Here is a 19,417-nt window from a genome sequence, read left to right as displayed (position 1 = left end):
AGAGACCTATATAGAGAGAGAGGAGAGAGGAACACACACACACACACACACACACACACACACACACACACACACAAAATCAGACATAGATATATTCCCACAGATCCTACACCCTGATAGATTAATATAAGATCTTAGGTATCAGCAGACCAGAGATGAAGGAGTAATAACAGTCATTATCAATACAACACACGTTCTGAAGTGTGTGTCAGGTAATTACCAAAACAACTATAAGTTGAACACAGTAGAAACTCAGTTCGTCACCTTTTTGTTTTCCTCAAGATTATAGAAAGAACAAAAATCGAGGAATGAAGGATCATCAGCAGTGCCATATACCTTTGAAAAGTATAAAAAAAAAAAAATGGAAAATTACGAAAACAAAACAAAACAAAAAAATAAAAACTTCAATAGAAAGAAAAAAAGAAAAAAAAAAAAAAAAAGAAAGATACCTGCGTAAATATAGAAAGAAATGAGTTTTTTGTTTTCTTTTGAACACTTTCTCTTTTTCTCCTCAAGAAGAAGAAAGAGAAAACACAACAACAACAAGGATGGGCTGACAAAGGGCGATGAGGATGAGAACAAAAACCAAAAAAAAAAAATAAAGGAAGGGGCGGTAAAGAAGAACAAGAATTAAAGAAAAAAAATCACGTAACAAAACAGAGGAAAAACAAACAAAGAACAAGACAAAGAAGCCAGAGGAACAAGGAAAGGAAGAACAAGAAGAAGCAAGAAGAAGAGAAAAGAGGAGGGAGAATTGAGGGCTGAGCTGCTGGCAGGCTGAGTGGGGCGGCGTGCAGGCAGTAAAGCGAAAGTAAGAAAATCTGGCTGAGTGGGTGAGTGTTGGCAGGAAGACACTTTAGCGGTGGGCAGTAGCGGCATCAGCAGTAGTGAGCCAGGTGGGCGACAGAGGAACAACACAGGAACGCACCAACAGTCGAAGCAACACCACTGTCAAGGCAAGGTGCTCACTCTTTCTCTCACTCGTTACCTCACTGAACGCACCTTTCGCTCCTCGCTAGGTCAGGCTTCATCATGGCAACTACATCATCTTATTTACCTCTTCTTAATCACCTCTTATATACCTCTTCACGTGGCAACTACATCATCTTATTCACTTCAACTTATTCACCTCTTATATACCTCTTCACGCCGCTTGCTGAGGTGCGACCCGCGTGAGATGTGTTTGGACAATACTGACACTTTCTTTGTTGTGTTTTTTGGGGGTCTGGTGGCTTAGTGTATCTGGTTTTGACTCATGATCGAATGGTTGCGAGTTCGATTCCAAGTCATGGCGGGTTGGGTTCTTATTAAGTGTGGGATAGCGGTATATCCTGTGACCCTAACCGAGCTGTATGGTCATTGTTTAATTAGCTTTTTTAATCACCGTGGTTGTGTATAATTATCTGTTCAATTTCCGCCACTATCAGTATCACGTAGTTTAAAGCACTTCGTCTATTTATAAATTTCGATTAAGTCTCCAAGTGCAAAATGATTATAAGATGTCACTTAGCAATACTTCCTCAATACATCTAAACATTCCAATTCGTCTTCTTAACTTTCACAGCCCAAGATAAACAATGCAGTTCGTTGGTTAGATGATTTGACTGTTCACCTTCCATGCATCACTTCCGTTCCGTGTAAAATGCTTAAATGTCACTTCCGCGTAAGGCTAAGCAATACTTCCTCAATACAGCTAAATATTCTAACTCGTCTTCTTAATAACTTCCACAGCCCAAGGTAAACAATGCAATTCGTCGGTTATATAATTTGACTGTTCAACTTTCATACGTCACTTCCGTTCAAGCAATACTTCCTCAATACAACTTTACAATCTAACTCCTCTAACTCGTCTTCTTGATTTGCACGACCTAACTATGTAATCTAATTCCTTGTTTGTATAATGTAACTGTTCCTCTTCCATGTATGTCACTTCCGTCCATGCAATGCTTCCTCAAAACAGCTAAATATTCTACCTCGTCTATCTCGTTTTCTTACTTCCACGGCCCAAGTTACACAATCTAGTTCCTTGGTTGTATAATGTAACTGTTCCTCTTCCATGTATGTCACTTCCGTCCATGCAATGCTTCCTCAAAACAGCTAAATATTCTAACTCGTCTTCTTAATAACTTCCACAGCCCAAGGTAAACAATGCAATTCGTCGGTTATATAATTTGACTGTTCAACTTTCATACGTCACTTCTGTCCATGCAATACTTCCTCAATACAGCTAAATATTCTAACTCGTCTTCTTAATAACTTCCACAGCCCAAGTTAAACAATGCAATTCGTCGGTTATATAATTTGACTGTTCAACTTTCATACGTCACTTCCGTCCATGCAATACTTCCTCAATACAGCTAAATATTCTACCTCGTCTAACTCGTTTTCTTACCTCCACTGCCCAGCTTACACAATCTAGTTCCTTCAATGGTTGTATAATCTGACTGATAAACTTCTTTACGTCTCTTCCATCCAACCTACACTTCCTCGTTACAGCTAAATTATGTAACTCGATTTCATAACCTCCACGGCCCATTGAGCTGCGGCCGATGGGAAAGGTGTTACGCCCATACACACGTAACGCAAGCCACCCATTATTACGTATGGTTGTGTTATCGTCTCCTGGTAAATTTCCGTCACTTGTACACGAAGTCTGGACGCGGGGGTGGTGACAGTGATGCGTAGTCATTAAAGAAAAGGAGTAAAACAAACGAAAATAAACTCTGGAAAGGGGGATAAGAAGACTAACGCGAAGAAACAGGGAAACATTGAATAAGGAAAGAAGGAGACTGATAAGGAACACAAGTACAGCATATATAAAGGAGAGTGGGAGAAGAATACTAAAACGAAGAAACGGTGACGAACATTGAATAAGGGAAGAAGGAGACTGATAAAGAAGTACAACAAAAATAAACACAAGAAAGAGTGATAAGAATACTAAGACGAAGAAACGGTGACGAACATTGAATAAGGGAAGAAGAAGAAGAAGAAGAAGAAAAAGAAGAAGAAGAAGAAGGAGAAGAAGAAGGAGAAAACAAACACATGCAGAAGAGGAAAAGGACAAGAAAAGTGAGAATATATAAATGAACAAACAAGTAAAGGATAAAACTACGAGGAAAGAAACAAACATCACCACAGAAACAACAGTGACAAACATTGAATAAGGAAAGAAGAAGGAGAAAACAAACACATGCAAAAGAGGAAAAGGACGAGGAAAGTGATGATATATAAATTAACAAACAAGTAAAGGATAAAACTACGAGGAAAGAAACAAACATCACCACAGAAACAACAGTGACGAACATTGAATAAGAAAAGAAGAAGAAGAAAGCAAACACCGATAGAAGATTACAAGGGCAAGCAAGGTGAGAATTAATGAAAGTGATCCTGATAAAGAATAGAACAGCGCAAACAGTGAACGTGTATCTGAATCCTGAAAGAAGAGTAATAACCTAAACGCAGACACTCAGCATCAGAAGAACACGACGAGAAAAATAGTAAAAAAAATACCGAACCGCGACGTGACAGAAATACAAAATAACGAATGCGAAATAGGGAGACACAGAACCAGCAACACAGACTCAGCAATGACGAACGCAACAGCACGAGGAAAAACATGACGAGAATGCAATAACAAAATTACCCAACCGCGACGTGATGGAAATACATTTAATACAGTGACGAACGCTGAGTACTGAAGAAAAAAACTAGACGTAAGTATTTCAAAATTTCAAGGACGATAACACCGAGATATGATTGGAAGGAGATGAAACAATACTCTACGAAGATATGGAAAGAGAGAGAGAGAGAGAGAGAGAGAGAGAGAGAGAGAGAGAGAGAGAGAGAGAGAGAGAGAGAGAGAGAGAGAGAGAGAGACTTCCTCAAGTACAGAACGTTAACAAGAGACAGGAAGACGTACAGTGAGGGGCTTCGCTACTACTACTACTACTACTACTACTACTACTACTACTACTACTACTACTACTGCTACTATTATCAGAGGGGTTTGATGACCTTGTCGAAAATAAAGTCTTAATCAAGGAACATCACTATCACTACCAAAATCACTATCACCACCTCCACCACGTCTCCACTGATAACAAGGTTGCTGGGTATTGTAATAAGAAAAAAAAATTGCTATATCACCGCCATTATCACCATCCCCGTCACCACCATCACCACCAACAACATCAACAACACAGGGCTCTCACCATCCCCGTCACCACCATCACCACCAACAACATCAACAACACAGGGCTCTCACCATCCCCGTCACCACCATCACAACCAACAACATCAACAACACAGGGCTCTCACCATCCCCGTCACCACCATCACCACCAACAACATCAACAACACAGGGCTCTCACCATCCCCGTCACCACCATCACCACCATCATCACCACCACCAAATCAAAGCAAGATGACCTTTAATATTAACACCAAGATTAGTGGTTATAAAACAGCATAAAACACCTTTCATTTAGAGGGTTTTTTTTTTAACCTCCTCCCCTGCAGCCTCCCCTCTTTCTCTCCTTTCTTCCTTTCCATCGTCCTTTCCCTCCTCTCCCTCTCCCTCTCTCTCCCTCGCCCTCATCCTCACCCTCATCTCCTCCTCTTCTTCCTCCTTCCTCCCTTCAACCTCACCAGCTCTTCTCATCTCCTGTCCACGCCCCTTTCCCTCCCCTCCCACTCTCTCTCCCCAGCCCCCAACCTCACCCCCATCTCCTCTTCTTCGTTCTCCTTCCCCCCTTCAACCTCACCACCTCTTCTCATCTCCTGTCCAGGCCCCTTTCCCTCCTCTCCCTCTCTCTCTCCCGGCCTCAACCTCACCCCCATTTCCTCCTTTCTCTTTCCCCCTTCACCTTCACCCCTTGTTCTCTCCTTTCCACTTTCCTTCCCTCCCAACATCACCCCTTCCCCTTTTTCCCCATCTCCACCCCAGTCTCCCACCTCTCCCACACACCTCATCCATAAAATAATAATGATACTAATAATAATGGTAATAACAATATACATACAGCAAGGATGATAACAGACTGACCTCGCGCCCTGATGGTGACTGTGTTTTCTTGCATCATTTCTTCACATATTTCTGTTTTATCTTTTATGGATTTTTCTTTGTTATTTTATCTATATCAGTCGCCACGTGTCAGCTGTACCTTGCCCTCTTTATTTTTATGCTAATTACTGATAGCCGGGAATATACACACGCACGATAGTTATCAACACGCACGCACACACGCACGCACATACACACACGATCAGACACACACAATCACATTTGGAATCCGATTGTATAGATATCATAAACACGTCATTCCCCTCATTCTGATATACTTTCGCCTTCTATACCTTTCCCTTATACCTCTACCTTATACTTATCCCTTATATCTTTCCCTTATACATATCCCCTATACATTCCCAGGTCATACTTTGGTCACGATTTGCTGTTGTTTTATTGTTGTTGTTGTTGTTGTTGGTGGTGGTGGTGGTGTGTTCTATATTAACACACACACACACACACACACACACACACACAACTGAGAGGAGAAATTATTCATCTCAGTTCAAATTCTATACCATCACCACCATCATCATCACCATCATCACCATCATCATCACCATCATCATCACCATCATCACCATCATCATCATCACCATCATCATCATCATCATCACCATCACCACAACCACCACCACCACACATACGTCTTTTAGCACCAATTTTATGACCTTGAGTGGTGAATATTGCTGGTGTGAAGGAAGAGAGAGAGAGAGAGAGAGAGAGAGAGAGAGAGAGAGAGAGAGAGAGAGAGAGCCTGCCTTCCTGCCTTCTTGCCTGAGTGACATTACATAACCAAACCAGTGACTTAACGAAGCGAATGACATAACAACAAGAACAAGAACAGCAACAAGCGAAGCAAGCAGAAAGAAAGGATAAAAAGAGGAGCGACGAAAATGAATAACCAAAAAGAGGAAGACAGTGGTGGTAGAGGTTAATTCTATAGATATTCGGTGACTTGAAAGTGAGAAAAAAAAGAAGAAATATGAATAAAAAATCGAAAAAAAAATACTCTCTCTAACTGGACGAAGATATGGATGAGAGAAAAAGAGACATAGTTGCTCGCTCGGTTACTCTGGTTTCCACACTAACTCGAAAACGGAACAGACTGGAGTGTAGGTAGTGAGGAGAGAGAGAGAGAGAGAGAGAGAGAGAGAGAGAGAGAGAGAGAGAGAGAGAGAGAGAGAGAGAGAGAGAGAGAGAGAGAGAGAGAGAGAGAGAGAGAGAGAGATTAAAAGGATGTGCTCTATAAAGGACAAGAATGTTCATATACGAGGGGTGAAAGGGGTGACATAAGGGGTCGAAGTTGCATAAAAAAAGGGGAGGTGCTTAGTGTGTGGAGGAGGAGAAGGACGAGCATGGAGAGTGTGTGTGCGTGTGCGTGTATTTATGTGTGTGCAAGTGTGTGTGTTTATGTGTATGCAAGTGTGTGTGTGTGTGTGTGTGTGTTTTTTAATTTGTGTTTTATATTTACTTTTTTATTTTTGTATTTCGTTTCGGAGTTTGTCTCTTTATTTTTTGTTTGTTTATTGTTTTGTTTCTGTTATTTTTTTTCGTGGGAGGTAAATAGGGGATGCTGCTTGTGTGTGTGTGTGTGTGTGTGTGTGTGTGTGTGTGTGTGTGTGTGTGTGTGTGTGTGTGTGTGTGTGTGTGTATAGGATGCGGTATCGTCCTGGGCCTTGAGGGATCCATAAGAGAGTTTAGTTTTAATTCTTTCGTCCTGTCTGTCGGTCTGTTCATTCTCTCTCTCTCTCTCTCTCTCTCTCTCTCTCATTATTTTCTTTCGTTTTCTTTCCGTTTTCATTCCTCCATATTTTTTCTCTTCTCTTTTTTATCCTTTTTTCTACTTTTTTATCACTTTTTTTTCTCGTCTTTCAAGCGTAAGAGATTGTGTGATCCTTCTGACTTCTCCTTTTTTTGTATTCGTGTATGTGATAAGATTTTTTTTAAATTTATCTGTTTATATCACACTTGCTATCTAATCTTCTCTCCCCTTCCTCTCATTCATTTCCCTCCTCCTTATGATTCTTTTTTTTTTCCTCCTACCTTTCCCATTATCATTGTCATTCTTCTCTCTCATTATCACTCATTCTTCTCTCCCATTATCATTCTCCCTCTCCTCTTCCTCCTTTTTCTCCTCATTTTTCTCCTATTTCTCCCATTATCATTCTCATTCTTCTCTCCCATTATCATTCTCCCTCTCCTCTTCCTCCTTTTTCTCCTTCTCATTTTTCTCCTGTTTCTCCCATTATCATTCTCATTCTTCTCTCCCATTATCATTTTATTTCTTCTCTCGCATGGAGTATGCTTCTCACGTGTTGGGTGGGCTCCACTCACACAGCTGTATTGGACAGAGTGGAGTCTAAGGCTCTTCGTCTCATCAGCTCTCCTCCTCTTACTGATAGTCTTTTACCTCGTGTTGCCTTTCTTTCTATCTTCTATCGCTATCTTCACGCTGACTGCTCTTCTGAACTTGCTAACTACATGCTTCCCCACCTCCCGCGGCCACGCTGCACACGACTTTCTACTAAAGCTCATCCCTTTACTGTCCAAATCCCTTACGCACGAGTTAACCAGCATCTTCACTCTTTCATCCCTCACGCTGGTAAATTCTGGAACAATCTTCCTTCATCTGTATTTCCTCCTGCCTACGACTTGAACTTTTTCAAGAGGAGGGTATCTGGACACACCTCCTCCCGAAATTGACCCCTCTTTCGGCCACCTCTTTGGATTCATTTTAGGAGCAGCGACTAGCGGGCTTTTTTTATTATTTTACTTTTTTGTGCCCTTGAGCTGCCTCCTTTGTTGTAAAAAAAATTATCCTTCTCCTTTTCCTCTTCTTCCTTTTCCTCCTTTTCATTCTTCTCCTTTTTTCTTCCTACGTTGACTTTTGATTGGTTGTCTTAGAAGGTGACAGACAGACAGACAGAGAGACAAACAGGCAGGACAGGTAGGAGTAGACAGGTAAACCGTAGCACCTGAGGACTAATTAAGAACACGCACCTGTATGGCCTCAAGGAAGAAGGTTATGAGTCTTGTGCTATTTATTTCTTCTGTTCTCATTTACTTGTTTATTATATTTATTATTTCATTTATTTTTCCGTTCTTGTTAATCTCCTTCTTCCTCTCACCCCCTCCCCCCTCCCTCCTCCTCCTCCTTCACACACACACACACACACACACACACACACACACACACACACACACACACACACACACACACACACACACCAAGCGTGCGTGTGAGGCGTGTGTGTGTGTGTGTAGTCAGGAACAGGAATTCCATGGCCACGGCACATTCCAATGATCTATATATATAATTGAGGAAGGGACGAGGAAGGGGCTGAAGGGGTAGAGGAAGGGGTACCGAAACAAAGGAAGGGGCGAGGTAGAGAGATAAGGTAGAGTGGAGATGAGGGGCGAGGTAGAGAGGGAGAGTAGAGTGGAGCTGAGGTAGAATTTTGAGAGCTAAGGTAGATAGATAGAATAATAGATTGATAGACTGACAGATAGAGACAAAAGAAAACAAACAAAACAGAGGCATAGATAGATAGGTAGATAAACAGATAGGGAGATAGATAGATAGATAGATAGATAGATAAACTGACTGATAGAGAAGTAGATAGACAGAGAAAAGCAGATAGATATAGAGACATAAATATACAGGTGGGTAGAGAAACAGATAGACATACATAAACAGATACATACATACATACATACATCATTCGGCCACCTCTTTTTTTTTTTTTTTTTTTTTTTTTTTTTTTTTTTTTTTTTGTAGGAGCAGCGAGTAGCGGGCTTTTTTTTTATTATTGTTTCCTTTTTTTGTGCCCTTGAGCTGTCTCCTTTGTTGTAGGAAAAAAAACATACATACATACATACATACATACATACATAAACATATAAAAAGACTGACACATATTTAGACAGACAGATAAACAAATAAATAAACAGACAGACAGATGAATAGACAGATGGCTTATTCTAGAACTGACCGTACCATCTATACATCTCTTGCCACCACTTGTAGCCATTCTAGCGCTGCCCTTACCCTCCAGTGCATCGCCCAGCACTACTTGTATCCATCCCAGCAGCTAACGTATCATCAGCATCATCAGCACAGCGTTCGGGTGGCCCCAATGCAGCAGGCAACGACTCTTCTCCCTGCTTGCCCCCTCTTCCCCCTCCCCCCCTTAACCCCCCCCCCCCTGGCTGCTGCGTCTCAGTGCCTTGAAAGAGTTGGCACGTGTGAGAGAGAGAGAGAGAGAGAGAGAGAGAGAATGCAAATACGCAGATGGATGGAGATTTGTAGAGAGGTTTGCACGGAAAGGAAATATTTTGAGAGTAATAACACTGGTAACGATGGTGATCATAATAATAATAATAATAATAATAATAATAATAATAATAATAATAATAATAATAATAACTCTCCCTTATGTTGTTTAGTATTGGGTAACGACGAATGAAAACACACACACACACACACACACACACACACACACACACACACACACACACACACACACACACACACACACACACACACACACACACACGCACACACAAACACGTGGCTTGAGGTATATGTGTGCCAAATCCAAGCACTTAACGCAAGCAAACAAACAAACAAAAAGAAAGCATCCACCTCTCTCCGCAAGGCCACAAACCCCTTTATTACTCTTCAAGATCTGGTTTTGGTAACAACGAAGTAACAGTTATTTTTTTTCCACTGAGGTTATTTCACACAAGTCGGCATCTCCAGCTATCCCCTCCCTTTCTTTCTCCCTTTCCTTCCCTTTCCCCTTCCTTCCTTCCCTTTCCCCTTTCTTCCTTCCCTTTCCCCTTTCTTCCTTCCCTTTCCCCTTTCTTCCTTCCCTTTCCCTTTTCTTCCTTCCCTTTCCCTTTTCTTCCTTCCCTTTCCCTTTTCTTCCTTCCCTTTCCCCTTCCTTCCTTCCCTTTCCCCTTTCATCCTTCCTTTCCTTTCTTCCTTCCTTTCTTCCTTCCTTCTTCCTTCCTTCCCTTTTCCTTCCTTCCTTTCCCTTTCTTCCTTCCTTCCCTTTTCTTCCTTCCCTTTCCCCTTTCTTCCTTCCCTTTCCCCTTTCTTCCTTCCCTTTCCCCTTCCTTCCTTCCCTTTCCCCTTTCTTCCTTCCCTTTCCCCTTCCTTTCCCCTTCTTCCTTCCTTCCTTCCCTTTCTTCCTTTCTTCCTTCCTTCCTTTCTTCCTTCCCTTTCCTTTCTTCCTTCCTTTCCCCTTTCTTCCTTCCTTCCCTTTCTTCCTTCCTTTCCCCCTTCCTTCCTTCCCTTTCCCTTCCTTCCTTCCTTCCCTTCCTTGCCTTTCCAGTTTCTTCCTTCCCTTTCCCCTTTCTTCCTTCCCTTTCCCCTTTCTTCCTTCCCTTTCCCTTTCTTCCTTTCCCTTTCTTCCTTCCCTTTCCCTTTCTTCCTTCCTTTCCTTTCTTCCTTCCTTTCCCCTTCCTTCCTTTCCCTTTCTTCCTTCCCTTTCCTTTCTTCCTTCCCTTTCCCCTTTCTTCCTTCCTTTCCTTTCTTCCTTCCTTTCCCCTTTCTTCCTTCCCTTTCCCTTTCTTCCTTCCTTTCCCTTCCTTCTTCCTTCTTTCCTTCCTTCCTTTCCCTTCCTTCCCTTTCCCTTTCTTCCTTCCCTTTCCTTTCTTCCTTCCCTTTCCCTTCCTTCCTTCCTTTCCCTTTCTTCCTTCCCTTTCCCTTCTTCCTTCCCTTCCTTTCTTCCTTCCTTTCCCCTTTCTTCCTTCCTTTCCCTTTCTTCCTTCCTTTCCCCTTCCTTCCTCCCTTCCTCTTCACACACACACACACACACACACACACACACACACACACACACACACACACACACACACACACACACACACACACACACACCAAGCGTGCGTGTGAGGCGTGTGTGTGTGTGTGCGTGTGTGTGTGTAGTCAGGAACAGGAATTCCATGGCCACGGCACATTCCAATGATCGATATATATAATTGAGGAAGGGACGAGGAAGGGGCTGAAGGGGTAGAGGAAGGGGTACCGAAACAAAGGAAGGGGCGAGGTAGAGAGATAAGGTAGAGTGGAGATGAGGGGCGAGGTAGAGAGGGAGAGTAGAGTGGAGCTGAGGTAGAATTTTGAGAGCTAAGGTAGATAGATAGAATAATAGATTGATAGACTGACAGATAGAGACAAAAGAAAACAGACAAAACAGAGGCATAGATAGATAGGTAGATAAACAGATAGGGAGATAGATAGATAGATAGATAGACAGATAGATAAACTGACTGATAGAGAAGTAGATAGACAGAGAAAAGCAGATAGATATAGAGACATAAATAGACAGGTGGGTAGAGAAACAGATAGACATACATAAACAGATACATACATACATACATACATACATACATACATACATCATTCGGCCACCTCTTTTGATTTTTTTTTTTTTTTTTTTTTTTTTTGTAGGAGCAGCGAGTAGCGGGCTTTTTTTATTATTGTTTCCTTTTTTTGTGCCCTTGAGCTGTCTCCTTTGTTGTAGAAAAAAAAAACATACATACATACATACATACACACATAAACATATAAAAAGACTGACACATATTTAGACAGACTGATAAACAAATAAATAAACAGACAGACAGATGAATAGACAGATGGCTTATTATAGAACTGACCGTACCATCTATACATCCCTTGGCACCACTTATAGCCATTCTAGCGCTGCCCTTACCCTCCAGTGCATCGCCCAGCACTACTTGTATCCATCCCAGCAGTTAACGTGTCATCAGCATTATCAGCACAGCGTTCGGGTGGCCCCAATGCAGCAGGCAACGACTCTTCTCCCTGCTTGCCCCCTCTTCCCCCTCCCCCCCTTAACCCTCCACCCCCCCTGGCTGCTGCGTCTCAGTGACTTGAAAGAGTTGGCACGTGTGTGTGTGAGAGAGAGAGAATGCACATACGCAGATGGATGGAGATTTGTAGAGAGGTTTGCACGGAAAGGAAATATTTTGAGAGTAATAACACTGGCAACGATGGTGATAATAATAATAATAATAATAATAATAATAATAATAATAATAATAATAATAATAATAATAATAACTCTCCCTTATGTTGTTTAGTATTGGGTAACGACGAATGAAAACACACACACACACACACACACACACACACACACACACACACACACACACACACACACACACACACACACACACACACACACACACACACACACACACACAAACACGTGGCTTGAGTTATATGTGTGCCAAATCAAACATAACGCAAGCAAACAAACAAACAAAAAGAAAGCATCCACCTCTCTCCGCAAGGCCACAAACCCCTTTATTACTCTTCAAGATCTGGTTTTGGTAACAACGAAGTAACAGTTATTTCTTTTCCACTGAGGTTATTTCACACAAGTCGGCATCTCCAGCCTATCCCCCTCCCCTTCTCCCCTTTCTTGCTCCCCCTTTCCTTCCCTTTCCCCTTCCTTCCTTCCCTTTCCCCTTTCTTCCTTCCCTTTCCCCTTTCTTCCTTCCCTTTCCCCTTTCTTCCTTCCCTTTCCCCTTACTTCCTTCCCTTTCCCTTTTCTTCCTTCCCTTTCCCTTTTCTTCCTTCCCTTTCCCTTTATCTTCCCTTCCCTTTCCTTCCTTCCTTTCCCTTTCTTCCTTCCTTTCCCTTTCTTCCTTCCCTTTCCCTTTTCTTCCTTCCCTTTCCCCTTCCTTCCCTTTCCCCTTTCTTCCTTCCCTTTCCCCTTTCTTCCTTCCCTTTCCCTTTTCTTCCTTCCCTTTCCCCTTTCTTCCTTCCCTTTCCCTTTTCTTCCTTCCCTTTCCCTTTTCTTCCTTCCCTTTCCCCTTTCTTCCTTCCCTTTCCCCTTTCTTCCTTCCCTTTACCATTTCTTCCTTCCTTTCCCTTTCTTCCTTCCTTCCTTTCTTCCTTCCCTTCCCTTTCTTCCTTCCTTTCTTCCTTCCCTTTCCCCTTTCTTCCTTCCCTTTCCCCTTTCTTCCTTCCCTTTCTTCCTTCCTTCCTTCTTCCTTCCCTTCTTCCTTCCTTTCCCTTTCCTTCCTTTCCCTTTCTTCCTTCCTTTCCCTTTCTTCCTTCCTTCCTTCCTTCCTTTCCCTTTTCTTCCTTCCTTTCCCTTTCTTCCTTCCTTTCCCTCTTCCTTCCTTTCCCTTTCTTCCTTCCCTTTCCCTTCTTCCTTCCCTTCCCTTCCTTCCTTCCCTTTCCCCTTTCTTCCTTCCCTTTCCCCTTCCTTCCTTCCCTTTCCCCTTCCTTCCTTCCCTTTCCCCTTCCTTCCTTCCCTTTCCCTTTTCTTCCTTCCCTTTCCCTTTTCTTCCTTCCCTTTCCCCTTTCTTCCTTCCCTTTCCCCTTTCTTCCTTCCCTTTCCCCTTTCTTCCTTCCCTTTCCCTTTTCTTCCTTCCCTTTCCCCTTTCTTCCTTCCCTTTCCCCTTTCTTCCTTCCCTTTCCCCTTTCTTCCTTCCCTTTCCCCTTCCTTCCTTCCCTTTCCCCTTCCTTCCTTCCCTTTCCCTCTCCTCCCCACTTTCATCCGCCCCCTTACCCTCTCCTCTCCCCTTTTTCCCGCCCCTTTCCCTCTCCTCCCCCCTTTTTTCCTCCTTCTCCCTCTCTCCCCCAATACTGTGGGATATTAGCCATTATCGGAAATTAAGGCCACGCTTCCCTCCGTATGCATTGGTGACATAACTTGGTAATAAAAAGTCGCGGTCAAAAGTCAGACTAGTAGTGTCGGTGTGGTGAGTCGCTTGTTGGACGTCATGAGTGTGGATCCGCGCCGTTTACTATGAGATTCAGAGCCAGCGTTACACTGTTTTTCGGCAATATCTTTTTACCAAAGTGTCGGATAAAGACGATAGTTTGTCAGAATATATTTTACACCCCTACCTAATTTTTGAGAGTATGCTTTAGTACCTGTGTTTGATGATTAAGGTGCTTATAAGAGTAAAATTAGCATGCGGAAGCCAGAGCCGTCTCAATCTTCAGTTAAGGTTCAGAGACGTTCCGTGACGTAAAATACGTCATGAGGCTCCGCAGGGATAGGTGAGTGGCTGAACGTCCCAGCTGATGATTGAGGCCCTCCTCCAGTGCCATTTACAGGTGCCAGTGGCTGATTGATGTTCATTTATTGATTGATTGATTGTGCATCTGCTTTGGGCAAGCCTCTCACATTGATTGCTTAGACCATGTAATAGAACTCGAATGACATGTGTCAAGGACGTAATTGTGATTACATGTTGGTAAATTTTACTGAGTATGAAACTGCATTATCAGGAAGATTTTTTTCTTTTTTTCCGGTGATCAGAAGTGAAAAATAGCGATTTTCATGTTATTTACGGCTAGACCAGTTTTTGCATCACTATAAGAGAATGGTACGGCGTTCCTTACTGTTTTAGTCACCGATATTTTGGTAGGGATACAAGAAGGAAATATGAAACACACATATAGTACAGTATGGACGAAATACAGCATCTGTGACAGCTCAACTTCAGCATTTTATGCTTTTCTCTTGGTTAATTTTCTCGATTTGTTGCATAAATGTTCCAGCCTATTACAAAATTTTCATTCTGCACTAGTTACGTATTCTGCTGCATTGAAATGACGTAATAGAAGGGGCTTTCCCATGCTTCCGCCATGGCTTTGGGCACCAGTGCGCACGAGATGGGGACGTGACGTCATCGTTTCCTGTGACGTCATAACAATGACGTCGGAGCGAAATATCCTCTTTGATCCTTGGCCCTGGCGGGGTTTGGGGTGGCGAAGAAAAATAGTACTCATAGTCACAGGGAGAGTTGAGATGAGTTGATAGTTGTCGCTTTTTACTTGAAGACATGCCCTTCACACTCCCTTTCCCTTTGTCTTCATTTTTACCCTTAATTAATAGTGATAATGATAGTAAAAATAATAATATGTCGAAGATAATTATATTAATTATTAATATAATTATTTATTATTATTATTATTATTATTATTATTATTATTATTATTATTATTATTATACTAACGTATATTATTAATTTATAATGATTGTGTACTGTAAAAAATTACAAAATTACAAGAAAAATTATAGTCAACAAAGAAAATTTCCTCACGAAAATGCACACAAAAAATGTGGCGTCTGCCTGCATTCCATTATTTACGACAGTATGTTCCTTCCACATATTATAAGTGTATGAATTGGTATAATGCTTGTTTGGTGTAAATATATTTGTATACTTGTATTTAAAGTAAGTGCGCATATAATATGTAAATTCTAAGAAAAAATAAACTGACTTTTGACTGCTGTATCATTGGACTGATTTCTGACTCACTCACGCACACCTGTACCCCTGCACACTTGTCCGCCGCCGGTGCCTCATCGACGAAGGGGGCCCGACCCCCTTCGTCCGAAGCCTTGCACCCGCGGCCAGCTTCCGAACGTAGGGCACTATAAACACCCGTGCCCTGCCCTGCCGGTGTGGTGTCATGAGACATACCAAGATCGTGAGACATTCCATCCTGCATACATACATGAATTTCGACACGGTGCCGTGTCTTTTGTCGACTGCTTGTCGGGATCTGTCCCGCCCAAGTTTATTTATATTATTATGAAAGCAAATGATGACATATATATGTATATAACTAGGATATCAACAATCACTCTTCTTCTTGTGACCTGTTCCGCTTTGCATCGCTTTTTAGGCCCTGCTTGGTACTTTTCTACACTTAGATGCTTCACTTAGTTATTCTGTGATAGTAAAGATTAGGTTCCGCGATGCGAAATTAAGGATGGGATGACACCACACCGGCGCGCCCGGAAAGCTGACATAGACTCCGCCCCCTTTCTTGTGACCTCCTGTGACCTGGTCAGTTACCTAACTGCGGTACATGAAATGATAGAAGTCCTGGAGGTATATCTCCATGGGGTAAATGCGTGTAGACGCGTACAATTCATTAATCTTTCAAGTTCCCGGGTACTGAATGTGCTTTATTTTAAGTAGGCCTATCACGTTTTGTCAAGTGACTCATTTACCTGTGTGTGGAGGACACTTTTTGTTTCAGTGCATAACACTTTTTTTTTTTTTTTTTACAGCACAGAGAGCAACTCAAGGGCAACAAAAAGATGTAAAAAAAAGCCCGCTAACTGTTGCTCTCATAGTGATAAGTATAGAGTGGCCTAAAAAGAGGTCAATTTCGGATGGAGAGGTGTAGCCAATAACAACTTTTCATCTTTAGGAAAACATAGATGGCGCCACAGAACACCTCGCTGGGGGTGAGGGAGGAGTTGAACGGCGTGGAGGGCGTGGGCAGTGCATTGGTGGGCGGCGTAACCATTGACATCCACGCCTCTACCCACCTCGCCCCTGACCTCTCCTGCCCCGCGTCCACCCCCCTGCCGCCCACTGCTCCACACACCAACAAACCTCCTGCCGCTCCGCCGTCTGCCAAGGAGGACCAGGAAACAACCTGCCTGGTCGACGATGGAGGTAAGGAAGGAGGGGACGTGGGTCAGGTAGCCAGAGAGTAAGTTGTCCGTTCAGTCAGTCATTCACACAGGTGGTCAGTCAGTCATCCAGTCATTTTATTGGCAGTTCAGTCAATTCCATCCCGGCAGTCATATTATCGCTCCCTCCTCTTCACATCCCAGGCGGGAGTGACGGCGCCTCAACCTCCACCCGGTGTAGCTGCCGGAGCCCCGACGTGGACGGCGGGTGGTCGTGGGTGGTGCTGGTGGCCGCCTTTCTGCAGTTCTTCGTGACTTCAGGTGTGTGTGTGTGTGTGTGTGTGTGTGTGTGTGTGTGTGTGTGTGTGTGTGTGTGTGTGTGTGTGTGTGTGTGTGTGTGTCGTATCCAGGCATGCCCCTCTGATGAAATACAAAACCCTGCTTCAACACGACATCCAACTTTCTAATGCCTGTTTCTGAACACTATTCACGACCGGTGTTTTCTCTTTTTTTATGACAAGAATTCTGACGGCTATGTATGTATCATGTATGTATTATTTTTTCAGTAATTTAAAGTTTCTCTCTCTCTCTCTCTCTCTCTCTCTCTCTCTCTCTCTCTCTCTCTCTCTCTCTCTCTCTCTCTCTCTCTCTCTCTCTCTCTCTCTCTCTCTCTCTCTCTCTCTCTCTCTCTCTCTCTCTCTCTCTCCCTACAGCCATATATTACTCGTTCAGCGTGTTCTTCGTGGAGTTGCTGGCGACGTTCAAGGAGTCTCGCGCCAGGACGGGCTGGGTCTACTCCTCCAACACGGCGGTATTCATGTTCAGCGGCCCCCTCGGCGGCTGGGCGCTGGCACGCTGGGGCACGCGCGCCACGCTAAACCTGGGCGGCCTGCTCGCGGCGCTCGGCTACCTGGGCTCCGCCTTCGCGCCGAACCTCAACTATATCTTCCTCTTCTACAGCGTGCTGAACGGTGAGTGTCAGACACGCCGCTCATGCGTTGGTGAGAGGAACTGAGGAAGAAAGGCAGTTTTATGTGATGAGTGACATCTCTTGCAGGCATGGGCACCAGCTTCACCTTCTCAGGCTGGGTGGTGGGCCTCTCCCAGTTCTGGGTGCGGCGCCACGCCCTGGCGATGGGCGTGGCCATGGCGGGGTCAGGGTGCGGCGTCCTGCTGCTGGGCCCTAAGATGGAGGTGTTGGTGGGTCACTACGGGTGGCGCGGCGCCATGGTCATCTGTGCCGGCCTCTACCTCCACCTGTGTGTCTTCGCCTCCACTCTTTATACATCCCAGCGGCCGCCGCCCTGCCGCTTCTTGTTGCACGACGGGGAGAAAGAAGAAGCAGGATCTGAGAAGGAGGGTCCGGCAGCAGAGGCACGGACGGAGAGAGAGGAGCAGCGTCAGAGTCCGAGGCAGGTGCTGTGTTCGCCGGCCTTCTGCCTGCTGGCGGGCTCCTGCTTCCTGAGCACCATGGCCACCACCACTGTGTTCGCGGTGTTGCGGGACTGGGCAGAGTTGGAAGGACTGGGCGCCGCTTTCTCCTCGGCGCTGGCGGGCAGTGGTGCCGGAGACCTGCTGGGCCGCGTCATGGCCGGCCTGCTGGTAGGCCGCGGGTGTCAACCGATGCTGCTGTTCAGTTCAGTTCAGCTGCTGCTCGCTGCCACCATCGGTTTCGCCGCCACAGCCTCCGTTTCCAGCCAGCTCATCGCCGCCATGGTTGGCTTCGGCATGGCGTGCGGCCTGCACAGCGTGACGTATGCCCTCATGCCTTCACATCTCACGACGGGACAGGGCGTAGGCCACGTGCTGGGTTGCCTCCTCTTCGTGACGGGCATCGGGGCGCTGGTGGGACCTCCGGTGGTGGGAGCCATGGTGGACTTTTCTCAGTCTTACGGCGGGGCCATGCTGCTGATCACAGTTGCCCCGGCCGCCGCCGCTGTTCTCAATGTGGCCGCCTTCTGTTGCTTCCGCATCCGCCTCTGCGGTCTTCGGACTCGGGCAGGCGCGGATCCCTGAATCCGCGGCCACTAGACAGTTGCAACGTCGCAACACAGCCACACACCCCACAACCTGCCACAACACTCCCGGGAAGGGGAGGACTGCACGCGTCTCATCGCGGGTGTTGTCGAGTCTTGGTTTACACACACACACGAGCTTCACGCCTCCGGTCACGTCCGGAGTATCCAGCCGCGCCATAACAAGGCTGCATCATGCTCGCCAGTCACCCTATCCATCACAGGTCACGTTTTAATTCCCCTCACGACCGCCACCTATAAATGTTGAGAATATGTTATTATGGATGTTTAGTGCTCGCTGGACGAGGCTGCTCATCGTGAACCATCATGTAACGTTATAGTCAGTCACCCTATCCATCACAGGTCACGTTTTAATTCCTCTCACGACCGCCACCTATAAATGTCGTGAATATGTTATTATGGATGTTTAGTACTCGCTGGACGAGGCTGCTCATTGTGAACCATAATGTAACGTTATATTTACTTATTGGAGGAGACAAACGCTCTCTGACCTAGGGCGGGGAGGGCAGCAACTTTGTTAGGTAGTCCAAGCAATGAACCAACTCCCCATAAATTAGATTCCCTCACGGTCATCTGAGGATAAGGTCTCTCTCTCTCTCTCTCTCTCTCTCTCTCTCTCTCTCTCTCTCTCTCTCTCTCTCTCTCTCTCATACATTCACACACTCAGTATTTCACTTACCGACAGTGTTGAACGCATTCCCTTTTCCTGTAAGTTATTAGTTTTATTTATTTTTAACTTATATCAACCGTATGCATGTTCACGAACGTGCTCATTGTCGTACACATTCTTGACATCAGTGATGATTATGTTACTTTAAATGCACTGTGAAGAGGCTGTTGTACATATGTCCGCACATTCAATACACGGTAAGTTTGTA

At 44.4% G+C, this 19,417-nt stretch overlaps 1 protein-coding gene across 3 annotated transcripts in view; it reads left to right on the top strand.

Annotated features, from left to right (window-relative positions):
* The window catches only part of LOC127008239 (monocarboxylate transporter 13-like), a 29,749-nt gene extending 10,332 nt beyond the window's left edge, over window positions 1-19,417 (top strand). The window contains exons 1-5 of one of the 3 annotated variants that reach the window (XM_050879982.1): window positions 822-956; window positions 16,296-16,546; window positions 16,708-16,824; window positions 17,217-17,474; window positions 17,561-19,417. In XM_050879982.1, the coding sequence (XP_050735939.1) occupies window positions 16,306-16,546; window positions 16,708-16,824; window positions 17,217-17,474; window positions 17,561-18,519 (1,575 nt within the window). In that variant the 5' untranslated portion in view covers window positions 822-956; window positions 16,296-16,305 and the 3' untranslated portion in view covers window positions 18,520-19,417. Of the gene's footprint in view, window positions 1-821; window positions 962-16,295; window positions 16,547-16,707; window positions 16,825-17,216; window positions 17,475-17,560 lie in introns of those variants that run through there. The other 2 variants (XM_050879981.1, XM_050879983.1) reach the window with 2 other exon arrangements.

This window comes from Eriocheir sinensis, chromosome 37 (genome assembly GCF_024679095.1).
Source record: "Eriocheir sinensis breed Jianghai 21 chromosome 37, ASM2467909v1, whole genome shotgun sequence".
Classification (NCBI taxonomy): Eukaryota; Metazoa; Arthropoda; class Malacostraca; order Decapoda; family Varunidae; genus Eriocheir; species Eriocheir sinensis.
This window is presented reverse-complemented; position numbering and strand designations above follow the sequence as displayed.